At 40.1% G+C, this 16,161-nt stretch overlaps 1 protein-coding gene across 5 annotated transcripts; it reads left to right on the top strand.

The window, feature by feature from the left end:
* Positions 1–10,986, top strand: GTF2H2C (GTF2H2 family member C). 5 transcript variants are annotated; one of them, XM_072138956.1, is made up of 16 exons: positions 1–125; positions 1,171–1,254; positions 1,336–1,413; positions 1,828–1,864; positions 3,051–3,137; positions 3,343–3,393; positions 4,058–4,112; positions 5,018–5,123; positions 5,944–6,034; positions 6,207–6,294; positions 7,298–7,405; positions 7,958–8,021; positions 8,318–8,421; positions 9,253–9,355; positions 10,100–10,139; positions 10,563–10,986. In XM_072138956.1, the coding sequence occupies exons 1-16, from the start codon at positions 28–30 to the stop codon at positions 10,680–10,682; spliced, it is 1,314 nt and encodes a 437-aa protein (XP_071995057.1). In that variant the 5' UTR covers positions 1–27; the 3' UTR covers positions 10,683–10,986. The 5 variants fall into 5 exon arrangements, with proteins under 5 accessions (XP_071995057.1, XP_071995074.1, XP_071995066.1 ...); XM_072138973.1 differs by having other exon boundaries at positions 5–121; XM_072138965.1 differs by having other exon boundaries at positions 11–121; positions 1,156–1,254.
* Positions 10,987–16,161: the final 5,175 nt, after the last annotated feature.

Genomic DNA, 16,161 nt, shown 5'->3' with positions numbered 1-16,161 from the left:
GAGGAATGTGCCGTGTGGCCGGAACTTATGTTCCGCGCTGATGTTTCCGGGGGGAGCTGTGTTTGGTTACACACACACTTGATAGTGACAAGTTGTGGCTGCGGCATTTTCTGTGCGTTGTGTAGGTACAGGATATGTGTGTGTATTGTGTTATATATGCTCCAGGAGGGGGCTGCGGTTTCTGTGTACACGTAGTATGAACTCTTTAGTACGCGGCATGGTGCTGGGACTTGTTAGGAGGGTTTCTTCCTATTATGTTTCTGACACACAGTTCTGTGTATGTGTTAGTTGTGTTTCCTATGTAGTAGGTGAAGCTACAAAGCGGCTTTGTCCTGGACATCGCCCATACAACTAGAGATCGCAGAGGATTGTGACAAGTTGTAGTGAATGCAACATGATGATCACCACATGTATTTCATGATTGATGAGATTTCTGTCTGGCGCCAGGTCCCTCTTCTGATCCGCTGTCTAGTTGCTGCTATGTCATTGTACTTAGTATAGCTCCTGTGCTTTGTATAAGGATCTCAGCCCCATTCCTTGAATGAGACTAAACAGCAAAAAAGCTGATGGATACCATGTCATGGGCCTATGACTATTGGCGGGTGACGAGAAGTGTAGGACCACCTCCTACTCTTATCCTAGTAATATGATACAAAGAGTCCCTGCTATAGTCATAAATACACAATGCTCCTTGCATCATATACTCCTTGCATCATATATATCACTTTGTGCGTGGAGTCCCGTACTCTTCTGGTATTCATAGATCGATCACAGTTGTCTATTTTAGTCCTAATGTTGATCCCCTTTTCTAAGGAACTGAAATTTTTTTTTAATGGAGCTGTGTCAAGTTTGGAATTTATCCCTATTGGGGGTTAGGTGATAAGTTTTAGATCGGTAGGGTCCCTTCAGTGGGTCCATCACAAGGGCATTAGTGTCTAAAGGCACTGGAGATGCGATATCATCTTTTTGGTTTATATGATTACGTCTTTCTCCCTGCAACCCAGCAGTTTAGTCCCAGGGTCTCTATTTACAGCTGCCACATGTTACATTCTTGCTAATATCATGGCGCCCATCACTGAACCAGCATTCTTCTTTTTATTTATTATCATTTTAAGAACTTATTACAAAGAATCATCACCGTACACTAAATTGCAGGTTTTCATCTCCTAGTGAAGTCATCTTTATTTTCTTGCTAAAAATGGATGAAGAACCAGAAAGAACAAAGCGGTGGGAAGGTGGCTACGAGAGGACATGGTGAGACGTTTTTGTGTTTGGATTTTCTTTTATGTTACGTTTGTTACAATTCAGTTATACTGTATGTCTTTGTGTATTAAGGGAGGTTCTCAAAGAAGATGAATCTGGATCACTGAAGGCTACCATAGATGAGATCCTGTTCAAGGACAAGCGGAAAAGGTGATGGCTGTCATTTGAGATACAACTATATATACATGCAGATTTATCAAAATCTGTTATAAATGCAGCAAATGTGCATCCACTGTACAATGTTAACAGTATAATTTTTTTTTTTGAGGAATAGGTTTACTTTATTTTTTTTTAGTAAGCCTCAAGTTATAAATCATTAGTGACTATAAAACAATTCTGTATAACTTATTAATATAGTGGTATTACATATCAAAAAGTACCGATTTTCCTTGCAGAGATCTCACTAGTGGAATCTGACCCTTTGAAGTAAAAGATTAGACAGGATGGTGCCAAATTACAACTTTTTTTAAGCTCACTTATATAATACAATGCTATCTAGTAATACTTACAACATACATTAATTTAAAAATTACCTAAGCAATTTATTTACATGTCTAATTTTAGAGTGTTTGAACATCATGGACAAGTTCGCCTGGGAATGGTAAGCACAACCTGTGACCTATTGCTAAAGACATTTAGGCTGACTACACAAAAACGCATGCAGGTTGTAGAAACGGACTGATCCGTTTGTCCTATCCCATGGACTGCACACATTATGCAGGACAGAAATATGATGCAAGGTCTCCCTGTCTGCCAGCTAGACTGCAGCTCCAGTACTGTAACAGTTCTTACAGTATCGTCACTTCTGTGCGGCTGGCTTGCATCATATTTTTGTATTATGCAAGGACTCCCATCCAGTGCAGTGGCCTGTATTCTGAGTAACCAGCCTTACAGAGGTCACCGACCTTTGTGAGCCACATTTTTGATGATGGGTGGGAGCCATGTTAAAGTCCAAAATAGACGTAAGAAATTTTTAGGTTTCCATCTGCACTGGAGTCTGTTAAAAAACGCATGCGTTTTTTGAAAACGCATCCATTTTTGACCTGTTTACCAATTATTTTAATAAAAATGGCTCAAAAATGGATGCATTTTCAAAAAACACATGAGTTTTTTAACGACTGCTTAAAAACGTCCCCAAAACGGGTTCAAAATGCCATATGTGCCGCTGGCCTAAGGCTGGATGCATACAAATGTGCTATGGCATGCGGGCACATGACAGTGCACTGGAGAGGAGGAGGGGTTAAGCGCTGCTCGCCCTCGCCCCTCTCCATAGAAATTATTAGCGGCATGGCGGTAAATATGGCTGAAGATTAGTGCATGCTTTATCTTTTTACGACTATGGCTCGGAACGGTCAGCGCTTTCTGCACTCACCATACCGAGCCCGTGCGCTGTAGCTGTCCAAGGGGGGCGTATGTATGGCCCCAAACTTGTGGACGTACATACGTCGCCCCGGCGGTCGTGTGCGTGGGACCTAAAACTTTTGGCAGAATTATTCAATATTGTCATCTGGGCACTGTTGATGTCTTTACATGTGGATCAACAAAGAATCAAACATATCTGGTATATAGAAGTATTTCAATGTGACCTTTTATTATGCTATCCGTATTGGTAACACTAAGTGTTTGTCAAGTCGAAAGCCGGAGCATTTAGGTAACATTTAGGACTCCTATGATTACCCACACATCAATAGGTTGCAAGCTACATGTGACTCTCAAACTGGTTGAGGACCACTGGGGTAAGCCTTTGTTATAAGCTGTAATGTATCTAAAGCACAATATTTTTCCAGATGCGTCACATGTTTGTGATAATTGATGGATCAAGAACCATGGAGGATCAAGATCTGAAACCCAACAGACTTACTTGCACCTTGAAAGTAAGTAGCCATGTATTAAAAAAGATTTTTTTATCAAAATAAACTGTATAAAAACATGATAGGATGATAGTACTGGCACTTTTTTTTATTCTCCTTTGCTAAGCTCCTTAGGGTTTTCCTGATGAACTCTGAAAAGCACTTCAAGGCAAAAGATAATTTTTATACAATAAGATCATATATAATATATTATTTCTTTATTTTTTAGTTGCTGGAGTATTTTGTGGATGAATATTTTGATCAAAATCCTATTAGTCAGGTATAGTATCTACAATGATGTTCTGCTAATTATTAATCACTACCGTATTTTTTGGACTATAAAGTGCACAAAAAATCCTTTGATTTTCTCAGAAGTAAAAGGTGCACCATATATATGAACCGTACTTACAGACAACATCTGCACAGGCCTGCCAGCAGCTGGTCATTCATCCCTATAATCAGGTGCGCCTTATAATCCGGTGCGCCTTATAAATGAACCTAGACGTTTTAGCAGGCATTTATTGAAGGTGCGTCTTATATTCCGAAAAATAAGTTACCGTATATACTCGTGTATAAGCCGAGTTTTTCAGCACAAAAAATGTGCTGAAAAACGTCCCCTCGGCTTATACACGAGTCAATACTACCAAAAATGAATTAAAAATGGTCTAAAGAAATAAACTTATATACTCACCCTCCGGTGGCCCCGATGCGCAGCGCTGCTCCCCCGATGTCATCGCGGCTCCTCTTCTGGCTTCCCGGCTGCTCTTCTTGCTTCAGCGTGCTGGGCGGCGCCATGTTCTTCTCGCGGGCGGCGCCTAGTATGACGTCAGCCGCGGCGCGTCATACTAGGCGCCGGCCGGGAAAGAACAATGGCGGCGGTTATGTGTGTTATAATGATTACCAGGTATATATAAAGTATAAAGAGTTTCCCTTATTTTCTTTAGATTGGACTTCTTATCACAAGAAATAAAAGGGCCGAAAAGTTGACGGAGCTTGCCGGTAAGATCTGTGTGTATGTTGTTGTCTTAGGTTATCATAATTAATTTTTAACCTGGAATAACTTGAGTCATTACATAACTTATCTAATTTAAACACAATAGTTTATTTGGGATTATAAATCGCTATGTGGGGGTCCATATTGGGATTTATATCAATGGTTTGTTTTAAAGGACACCTGTCATCAGGCCAGGTACTGTCACTACTACCGGTTGGAGCAGCTCACAAGGATCCCATCCCAGCCTTTATCTAGTCATTTCATACATTAATCATTGTAAAATCATCATTTCTTTATTATGTAAATGAGGCTGGTCACATGGTCAGAGACAGTGATGTCACCCCTGTTACGCCTCCCCTCTCCTCCCCCTGCTCATGTCTGTGTGTAATGTATAGTAAAGCGTAGTTAGTGCATCTGCTGACATGCTGCATGCTCCTAATACATATGTGTGATACACAGACATCAGCTACACAAGTACCTGACATGTTCTGCTATAACATGGCTGCATCCTGGAGCTGTTGTATCTCTCACACACACACAGGATGCAGGGGGTGTGGCCACCAGCAAGCACATGTAGCAGCCATCACAGCGTTACACAGGCTGTCAGTCAAGTACTGGGGGTGTGGCTGTGCCTCCCACTCATGAATAAGCTGGACAGCTTGAATATGCTAATGACTCATTGGACATTTCACAGGTCATTTGCATACAGCTTTAGGACCTCATTGCTTAGGTTTATAGGCATGTAGAGGGACAATGAAGGGATAGAGGCAATGCTTTCTAATGGTAGTTTATGAAAATCTATTTAGATTAGAGGGGTTATTTTGCATGACGGGTTCTCTTTAAAGAGCGTTTCTTTCTGTAGTGTTCTTGCTGGTCCTTAGTTGGGCAACAATTTTTTTTCTTCCTCCAGGTAACCCCAGGCAGCACATATCAACATTGAAGAAAGCTGTAGACATGACCTGCAGTGGCGAACCTTCTCTCTACAATTCTCTCAATCTGGCCCTACAGACACTAAAGTCAGTATCGCTTCACTTTAAAGGGAACCTTTTTTTTTTTAGAAATTTATTAGTTTGTGGTCAAGGTGATAAACGCCTTCCAGGTCATGTTTATCATGGCCCAGTGTGGTGGCAGCTTCCAGGAAATCTACTCTGAAGTAAGATGTAAATTGGTTGTATAAAGTCTCTGCTCTCCCCATCATGAACATCCCCTCTACTGTGATGGACATCATTTACCAGACTTCTGGTGAGCTGTATATTAATGTCCTTGTCACTTTAAAGTTGATTCTCAGGATAGAGCCACCACACTGGACCATGAAAGAAAAATGATCTGTAAGGTATTTGGGTTCATTGTTTATTTATGGTCAATTTCTGCTGACAGGTTCCCTTTAGAACTCAAATCAATATAAGCAATGCATTTTACTAAACAGAAAAGTTTTTAAGAACAGGCAAAGTAGTTTATCCATCTTTTTTGAATCTCACCTCAGTCATTATTGAATGCATTTAGGTGGCTTCTTATTGAGGTAATAGTAGGCATTTCCCAACGTTAAAAGGTTGGGATCAACTTTGAAGGGGTTGTCTTGTTTTGGCAAGTATACTGGAAAATTCTTTAAGTTTTCATGATACAAATGATATTTCCTTGCTAAAACTGGACAGACACATTTTTTAAGTACATTTTGGTACAATAGGTTCCCCAATAGTGCATGGGTCAATGGTGAACTATTGTAATACGTGCTGAATAAGCTCTTCCCGCAGTCCAAATGACATACCCTAACCTAAATCTATTTCACTGTATAGTTTCTCTTGGTTGACAGTAATTCTTAAATGACTCTCTCTACAGACACATGCCAGCTCATACAAGCCGTGAAATCTTGGTGATATTTAGCAGCCTGACAACATGTGATCCATCCAATATATATGATATTATTAAGGTATGTGTATGACATGGGTTATCCCATAATAATAAATATATGTATACTATACAACACCGATAGTTACTTGTAGTCAAGCTAATTCAGCGAGTTATGGTTATTGACAGTATTGTTATAGATATCTATTGTCTAATTTCTCCCCCTCATTAATTATTGTTCTCTCTTATCACAGTCCCTAAAAGCAAGTAAAATCAGGGTGTCTGTTATAGGGTTATCCGCAGAGGTGCGTGTCTGCACTGTGCTCACTAGAGAGACTGGAGGTGAGATATGATTTATGTTGTGTCCTTATTGGCTTTTTTTTAGAATTGCATTTTCAAATGGTCCTTTTTTTGGTAAGTTTGGTTTTAAGCAAACACTGAAAAATCATTCTACCTACCAGCAAGGTACAGAGGCATCCATGTGCCCATCCTCATCTTATAATCATACATGACATATATAATTGCAAAACCATTTTATTTTTCTTATAAGCTGGTCACCCAGGATAAATGTGGGGATAAGTCATGAGCCTCTTGGGAATTACTCTATGCACAGGCATGTGATCCAGAGCGTGCAGAAGCAATGCAGATGAGTTATACTGAGCAAAGTTAGGCATCTGAAATGTTGGGCAAAAGCTTATTTTTTATGCCTATAGTATTGTTTTCATCTGAGATTCTCCTTTTATTTCCTTGAAGAACTGATCCCCTTAGTACTTTGCATACACTACTCTACACTAGAGGATCACATATTAGCAAATTAATATCATAATACACTTTTCTCATTTAAAGGGATTATGTCTTCAATTCTGTCCCCCCCCTTTAAACAGATTAGGGGCTAAATATATGATTGCAGTGGTTCTTGGTTAGACCCCTGCAGTCAGTAGAAAGGGGGATTGCAAGCTCCCCTGATCTGGTCTTTAGCACTTTCGGGTTCTGACCGCTCTGTTTGCCATTGTGGAAATCCCATAGAAGTCTGTGCTCTATTGATTTCTAAGGGACTTCTGCTCGGTCAACAGGAGGGATCAAACTCGGAAGTGTAAATATTAGTCAGGAAACTTGGATCCATTGTTATGCTTATTGGGGAGTTCCAATATTTATATAGCGCCATCATATTCCGTAGCACTTTACAAATCATGGGAGATGTATTTATTACATAATGACACAACCCCTTTTAAGTGTGAAGTATAGATATTACATATTGTTATCATTACCTTCTAATGGCTGACATGAATTATTTGCAACAGTTTAACTTGGAGTTTTACAAGGTATTTTATGTTGTATTTTACAGGCGTTTATCATGTCATTTTGGATGAGAGTCACTATAAAGAACTCCTGATGCATCATGTCAGCCCCCCTCCTGCAAGTACCAGCTCAGAGTGTTCTCTTATACGCATGGGTATGTGTCTAGTAATACCCCTTCTTACTGTGCTCGGTTATATATCCTTGTAATCCCAAATGAATAGACCAGATGGAATCACATACATCTGCTGTTCTATTCATTTCTATGGTGCCGATGTAAATGGCCAAGTACGACGCTCGGCTATCTCCGTCATCACCATAGAGATAAATAGAGCAGTGTGCACAGGGGCAATGGACACTGTTCCCATCATGCAAGGGGGCCCCACAGCTGATACTCCCACCAATCACAAGCTAACCCCTATCCATTGGAGAGGGAGTAGCTTGGTGTCATCTGAATTTGGCTGTAATGTGCAATACTACATAGTATAGCTATATGCCATTTTATAGAGTGGCCTTGATTGTTGGGACCCCTTTACATATAGATTGTGAGCCCTCATGTATACAGACAACCCTCCTCTTGTGCCAGTTTAGTTCATTTTCGGGTCTTCAGTAATTATTTGTTCCTTTTAAACCTCCTTTCGAATGTACAGTATCATGGAATTAATTATTTTGTATAAATAAATAACTGTTACCTTTTCTTGTATATTAGGTTTTCCCCAGCACACTATGGGTTCTCTCTCTGATCAAGATGCAAAGCCATCATTTAGTATGGCGTAAGTATATACATCCCCATCAACTAAAGTGTACCTGCCATGAGTCCTGACTTGACGGTTTATGTAAAAAGCTGCAGTTTTTTTAACTACAACTATGACTTATCCAGTTTTTTTTTTTTTTTTTTTTTTTTGCAATAATTACCTCTGCAACAAAATACCAGACAAACAGTATAAGTTATCGTACCATAGTGGAAGTTTCTTTTTATCAAACATCTGCCAAATCCTCTCTTTAATACAATCAATACAATATTAATTGTTGTATAATTATGTTGATGATTTTTTTTATTTTATTTTAGGCACTTGGATAGTACCAGTGAACCAGGCCTGACACTTGGTGGCTACTTCTGTCCTCAGTGCAAAGCCAAATACTCTGAATTGCCCGTGGAATGCAAAGTTTGTCGTAAGTTTTATATTCATTGCATAATTTTAATTGAGGGTACAGCTTTACTTTGTCATTTATTTTCTGGTGTGAAAAACGAATAGCTTTTATATGCTTTCTATTATCTTGTTCATTCAAATAGAGTTGAATGACTTGCAGTGAAACCAAAATGTGTACTATCCAAATTCCAAAGTATGAAAATTTCAGAAAAAAGATGTGGAATTTAATATTTTCTATTTTACATGCTGTGTAGCTCTCATAGCTATATTGTAATGTGAAGGCTGATTATAGATGTGGGGGGAAAATGTAATATGTGCCACAATGTAGACTATGGAAATTTGCCATTCACTTCTGTTATACTGTACTTTGCTGAAGAGTGCACATAGAAAATTTTTAACAATTTGCTACATTGCTTTGCGAGTTACACATGTTATTTCCCCCCCTAAGATAAACCTCTGTGACAGCATCATATACTATCCAAATGCAGGAGTTTTCAGCTCCTCATGAAATGGCAACCCCCATTAGCTAAAATGTAAAATTTAATCTATAAAATGATAGCTCTATTGGACATACAAATTCAGTCACTCCTGATCCCTTTCTAATGGGCACTTGGTTCAGCTGAGCATGCATGTAACCTTGGTGAGCACTGGGTAGGAAGCAGCCCTCTGCTGTTGGTGCCTTACCATCTTTGAGAACAAAAAAAATCTGAATGCTGAAGTCAACGTGACTGATGGTTTTCTGTTCCACCTAAAATAAGAATTTCTTGTAACTTCTTTTATGACTTTATTCTTGTCTTCTTCTGTAATAATGAAGATTACATGTTTGTTTAATGTAGCTCTTTGTGTTTTGCAGGCCTTACACTCGTGTCTGCTCCTCACTTAGCTCGGTCATACCATCACTTGTTTCCTTTGGATGCTTTTAAAGAAATTTCTATTGCAGAATATGAAGGGGAAAGGTAACTTGTACTGCATCACCTGTGATATATGTATGAGATGGAAAGTAGTGGCAGGATCTGTGACATATAGAGGATAGGACATAGATTAACCCCTTGCAGAAAATCATCGTAATAGCGCGTTAACACTGAGGCTGCTTCAGCTATTTTGTGCCTTGCATTTTATTGGGATATTCACCCACATTTATCAGTACTAGTGCAGTCTGTACTATGTGTAGTCTGTGGCGTGTGTAGGGTGCACCAGATTAACCAAAACAAGTCTTCAATAATCTGGCGCCCCCTGCACTGATCGGGAGGTGTGCACCATTATTTTTTTGGTGCACTTTGTTCATGCTTCAGAATTGTGGCATTTGTCAGTAATAAATGTGTCGCACCTCCCCCACTAAGCACTAAAACACCTCTTGAAGTGCACTTTTTTTTTGTCTTGTCGGACACAGAGCAGATGCAACACAAAACTGGCGCAGACACTTTATAAATACCTGTGCAAGCAGTTTACTGACTTTTCAATGCCAAGTCAGAAAACTAGCGCAGACACTTTAATAAATGTGGCTCATTGTGGAAAAACATCCTGCTTCCATTTGTTTACTCCATGTATTCCATACTGCAGAAATTATGAAAATTTTTCTACAATGTTCTCGGCAGTGTATTAAACTTTTATGATAAAAGCTTGTGCATGTTCACATTTATTTTTGGTAAATAAAATTTCTCTTCAGATCTATTCATTTGTTCTAACAAATTTATTTTAAGGTATTGTCGTGGCTGTGATGGAGAAATTAAGGACCCACAAGTAAGAATTTTTTTTGTTTTTGTAATTGAGCTAAAGTAAAGTAGTCGCACCTTAATAAGTTTGCTAAAATCTGTTTAGTATGGATGAAAATGTAAATAAAATTATTAAAGGAGTTGTCCAACTTATTTTTTGTAAGGCTGGTTAGAGGCTACAGCCAGGAGCGGTGTTTACTTAGAAATCATATAATGGCTTATGCAAAATTCTGACCTGACCTGAATACTGCTGTGTGAATCTGACCTTGGATTTCCTGTAGAAAAACCTTATGGTCAAATTTATCTCCATTTTACTGTCTTTTCATTCTTAAATTTAGGGTTCTTTCTGAACAGGTTTTTTAATTAGATGTTTTGGCTTTCTCATTTTTATAACTATTAGTTGTTATTGTGTTAGTTTTATTAGTGTTGTTTTTTTTTTTCTCTTTTGCAGGTTTACATTTGCACAATATGTGACTGCGTCTTCTGCGTGGAGTGTGACTTGTTCATTCACGATTCCTTACATTGTTGTCCTGGATGCATTCACACACAGCCAAACTCAATGGTATCATGATGACATCTTTGGTGGAGTAGACCTGGCGAATCTTGTCATTGCTGATTCCGACAGGGCACGTTTAAAATCTGTGAAAGTATCAGCTAATATGGATACATAAAGACTGTGTCACTGGTGCCTGGGAAAGAACTGTCTAATAGATGGAATCAGCGAAATAAATGTCGGACAACAAGGAATGTTTCATCACCTATCGGGTCCCGTCTGTTCAGACTGTCATAAGCCCTTCTTAGGACCTGCTCTTGTAAAGGCCAACTGATTTTTAGTATATTTACATTTTTTTAAAATATTTCCTTAATTTCACTGATTCCTGTTGTTTCTGCTTATTCTAAACCATCTTGACATTTCACTCGTTCAACTTACTGCTGCAAAAAAAGTCTTGACCATTTGTAGTTGCCGTCATTTGTCTAGGTGATCAGCTAACGATTGATGTAGGGTTCTGCAACCTTTTACACGTTAGGTGCTGCATGCTCCATTCATTTCTGGAAAAGCCAAACAAGCTGGGAGTTTTTTGGCTGTGACTGTGGAAATACATTCACTACATTTCAAAATATGACACATATATATGTATATGTTGCAAACTTTTCATACTTAATTGTCTATCATCCTTTTACAAAATGTACTGTGAGAACCATTAACAGAAAATCGAACATTTTTGAAATACTTAATAATTGCTTTAATTTAGGCCCATACCACGCGAGTGTATGATTTCTCCAGTCCTGTATTTTTGTGGCGTGTGAATCCGTATATACTTGCCGTTTTTCATCCGTATGTGTACATATGTCACTGTATCCGTACCTTATCTGTATAAGGCTGCATTCAGACAAATGTGGGGGAAGGACTGCTCTGTACACAAGGAAAAGATATGACACCTTGTGCATGGCCCCTATGTTGTGCATTTCTATATAGAGGCCACCACTCCTCGCCATGGAGCCGGATGTATGCTCACCTGGCCGTAGCCGAGCAGGCATATGTTCTTCTAAATGCAGCCTAAGACTACATTCACACTGCCATATGGGGGGGGGGGGACGTATATACGGCAGATATATGTCCCCCATAGACGGCAATGGACGCACAGTTAAGCACACGTGCTCTCTCCGGAATACAGCGCCGTACGCCTATATTCCTATGGAGAGGGGCAAAGATGAGCAGCGCTCTCCCCCTCCTCCTCTCCCCTGCACTGCCGTGTGCCCGCCATGCTGCGGTATGGTGGGAAACGGCAGTGGGAATGTAGCCTAAGATGCAGTGGGCTGGCAAATGATGGATGTCAGACTATTGGCTGACTGACTTTATGCACCTCACTCTGGTCCTGGTCTCCCTGGATACTGCACATATACACATCAGCATTCAGCGCACCACTTTGATCTACACATATTTGTAACATACCCATAGACTTCTAGGGCATGGTCTTTACATTTTTATTTTTTAATGTAGCACTCGCGATACGCTACAATGGATAATACGGCCATGTAAATTGATGAGCCGTATTTCCCATAGAAATGAATGTGGTCGAATACTACCCATATAAAAACGGTACGATACCCATGCGAAACTGCTTAAAATGTTTGTTACAACAGTAATACCGTATATACTCGTATGTAAGCCGAGTTTTTCAGCACAAAAAAATGTGCTGAAAAACCCCACCTCGGCTTATATGCTTCTATAAAAAATTAACTTTTACATACTCGCTCTTCTTTCTTCTCTCTGCTGTATTAGCTGGCAGAGGCGCAGCCATGCGCTCTGCCGACCAGGGGAGAGGAAGAGGAGAAGCCACGCCGCGCAGGGGACCGCTGGAAGGTGAGTATAAAAGTTTATTTTTTTTTATGTGCTGGGAAAGCTGGGGGCTTGCTGGCTTTATACTGAGAGGCTGTGACCAATGCATTTCCCCCCCCCTTGGCTTGAACTCCAGTCAAAAGGTTTTCCCAGTTTTTGGTGGTAAAATTAGGGGCCTCAGGTGATACTCGAGGATACACGGTAATTGAAATCAAGTACTGCATTACACCCTTTTTTTTCCAAATTGTTTTTGTAAGGCCCCTTTCACATAAGCACGTTTTATATTCATGTTGCTGCTCATGTTTCTGATGCGCGGGACTTGCATTGAACACTGACCATTAGTCAGACATTCGTTCGTTTTCATGCACACACGCATATTTTTAACCCCCCAAAAAACTCCTTCTGCAAGTCTATTGGGACACATCAAAAAACACATTGCACTCTAACATATGTGCAATACATTTTTTTCACTGATCCCCTGCCTTAGAAAAGATAGAGTAGAGCCACCAGTCTTAAAATGTGGTGACATAAAACTGACACTCTCATTCGAGTGACTGCCTCTGTCTCCGGCTGTCACTTTGTCTATGGGGAGATTTATCAGAAGTGTCTGAGAACAGAACTGCTTTAGTCGCCCATGGCAACCAATCAAAGCTGAGCTCTGATTGGTTTCCATGGGCAACTGGAACAGTTTTACCTCAGACATTTCTGATAAATTTTCCCCTATCCATTTTAGCCCGACCCTAAGTCAGAAGTTACAGGTTCGGCGATGTGAAGAAGAAAGTCTGCGACTGCTCTGTATATGAAGAATCACAGCCACTGTCAATGCGGCGCAGCTGCGCTGTGTATACAGGTCCCCGCAGACAAGGGGCGTGCTGGGGGTGTGTTGGCCGGCCCCCTTATGAATAAGGCCGACTGCACTGTCACAAGATACGAGAATGGCTGGGGAGAGGATTATGGGGGGCACATTTGTTGGGGCTCATTTTCGGGGTGACAGGTCCTCTTTAAACCCTCCCCTTCTGGCTGGGTAACATTTGATCTGGGTGGCTGGGGAAGCTCTGCTGCTCTGAGATGGAGCACTACTTTGTTTTTGTATTTGTTGCTCAATAACAGATAACTACTGCAATTAGGTTGTGGTAGACCCTAACTATTCTGTGCTCAGCACTATCCTACTTCCTGTTAGCACACACTGCTTGCATGTAATAATAATAATTCTTTATTTATATAACGCACACAAATCAGGCAACGCTGCACAGAGCTTGCCAAATCGGTGTAATGTATAGTTCCCTAGGTTCTGATTGCTAGTCCAATCCGTTTCAAATCATACTAGTAATCTCAATTATGGCCATAGACCTATCAGTGGGCCTGATCTCAAGGTCCTCCGCCCAGATACAACAAAACTAATCCTATTCTTTCATAAAACTTAGTTTTAAATAGACTGGTCCCTTTCTAGCAATACTCAACACACTGCCTTTAGGTTTCATATTTTTTAGGACCATAGCTAGTAGAGCCAGTGACCTCAGGGTGCAATAAAGCAGAGGGCCCTATGTGAGTTAAGCCCTGATAATTAGGGTGCTGTCACATGGTGGACAGTTCTTGGACTGTTTTTAAATGGACTAAAAAAGCGCACGTTTTTGTATGTTTACTATGTGTTTGGCTGGTTTGAATCTGTTTCACAGCTGCCTTCACTTCTAGAAATGAAGATAAACATATTCAAACCAACCAAGCGCATGATAAACATACAAAAACGTGTGCGTTTCAGTGCGGTTATTAACAGTCCTAGAACACACCGGGTGACTACACTCTGAAGGTGTAACTTGTGCTGCTTCCTTAAATGTATGTGCCTCCTTAAAGGTCCGCAGCAGCCTCTTCCTTCCCCCTTACAGCAGGAAGCTGCCCTGGAATCTATACATTGGGGCAGATTTATCAAGCAGTCTGAAAGTCAGAATATTTCCAGTTGCCCATGGCAACCAATCACAGCTCAGCTTTCATTTCACCAGTGCTCATGAATATTTTAAAGGGGAGCTGTGATGCGTTGCCATGGGCAATTGGAAATATTCTGACTTTCAGACTGCTTGATAAATCTGCCCCATTGGGTTACATTCTGCAGTGTGTACAATGTGATGCAGCTCACTCCAGTCAGAGACAGCAAGGTCATAGGTAAAGTGCCTGTAATGCCTGGGGTTAAGTATAAGAGGGCGCTCTCCTGTACAGCGTCTATCCTTATTAGGTTTATTGTTATGATACTTACACAGTTTTATATGTCTTGCTGTCTCTGTCCACCTATTTCCTCCTTCCCCACACAGCTGCCTGCACAGATTCTTATAATTTACTAAAAAGTTGGCTGAGTGAGTAGCACTTCTGCCTTGCAGCACTGGAGTCCTGGGTTCGAATCCCACCCAGGTCAACATCTGCAAAGAGTTTGTATGTTCTCTCCGTGTTTGCGTGGGTTTCCTCCGGCTACTCCGGTTTCCTCCCGCACTCCAAAACATACTGTTAGGTTGTTTAGATTGTGAGCCCCATGTGCAGCGCTGCGTAATCTGTGTGCGCTATATAAATAAAGAATTATTATTATTATTATTATAAAAAGTTATTAGAAAAGTCCGTATGCAACAATACAATACAACTTTATTGTTCCCCTGGGGGGGGGGGGGGGCACAGGTTTAACAAATACAATACAAATACTAATACACAAATACAGGCAGTCCCCGGGATAATTACAAGATAGGGTCCATAGCTTTGTTCTTAAGTTGAATTTGTATGTAAGTCGAAACTGTATATTTTATAATTGTAGATCCAGACAATTTTTTTTTTTTTGCGCTCGTGACAACTGGAGTTTCAATTTTTTTTGCTGCTGGGACCAAGGATTATCAATAAAGTTTCATAACAGACACCTTACAGCTGATCAGTGCAATCTAGGACTATAGTAACATCCAGAGAGCTTGAACAGAGGTCATATGGGGCAGAGGGGTCTGTCTTTAACTAGGGGTCGTCTGTAAGTTGGGTGTCCTTAAGTAGGGGGCCACCTGTACATAAATACAGCCACATCAGTGACACTTCCTTCTATGGCAGACATAGAAGAAGGATGTATTCATGATACTTGCTGACTGATTGCTGGAAAACAGAAACTGCAACTCCAAGTATCACCGAATTCATATAGGTTTTATTGTGTTTTAATAGACTTAAAAAAAATAAACTTTTTTTACAGAAATAATTTCTTCATTTTACAATATTCTGACACTTATATCTTTTCCATACTAGGGTGTACAGAGCTGTGTAACATGTTGGTTTTTTGCAGGATGACCTGACATTTTCATTAATATCTATTTGAGGACTGTACGACCTTTTGATCACTCTTTATTAAAAATGTTTATGTGTGTTATTTTTGCATTATAGGGAACATAACCTATATGTTTATGATTATTTTTTCCAATCTAAGGAAAGTGAGACGAATTGCACTTTTAGGTTTTTTTTAAAAAATTTTTTTGCTTTTTGTTTTACATTTTTTTTTACACTTTTTCAGGCACCTTGGGTACTTGAACCCAAGGGAGTCTAATCACTTATACAATAGACTGAAATACTTCTCTATATCAGTATATGGTGTTTTGCTTGTGATTTGTAGTGTTCTGTCACTGACAGACCGTTACAGATGTGCCTCTTACAGAGACTCAGAATTAGTAGTATTGGGAGCGTACACGTTCAGGCTAGCAGG

The sequence above is a fragment of the Engystomops pustulosus genome, chromosome 1 (genome assembly GCF_040894005.1).
Source record: "Engystomops pustulosus chromosome 1, aEngPut4.maternal, whole genome shotgun sequence".
NCBI classification, from domain to species: Eukaryota; Metazoa; Chordata; class Amphibia; order Anura; family Leptodactylidae; genus Engystomops; species Engystomops pustulosus.
The sequence above is the reverse complement of the archived record's forward strand: the minus strand, read 5'-3'. Positions and strand labels throughout refer to the sequence as shown.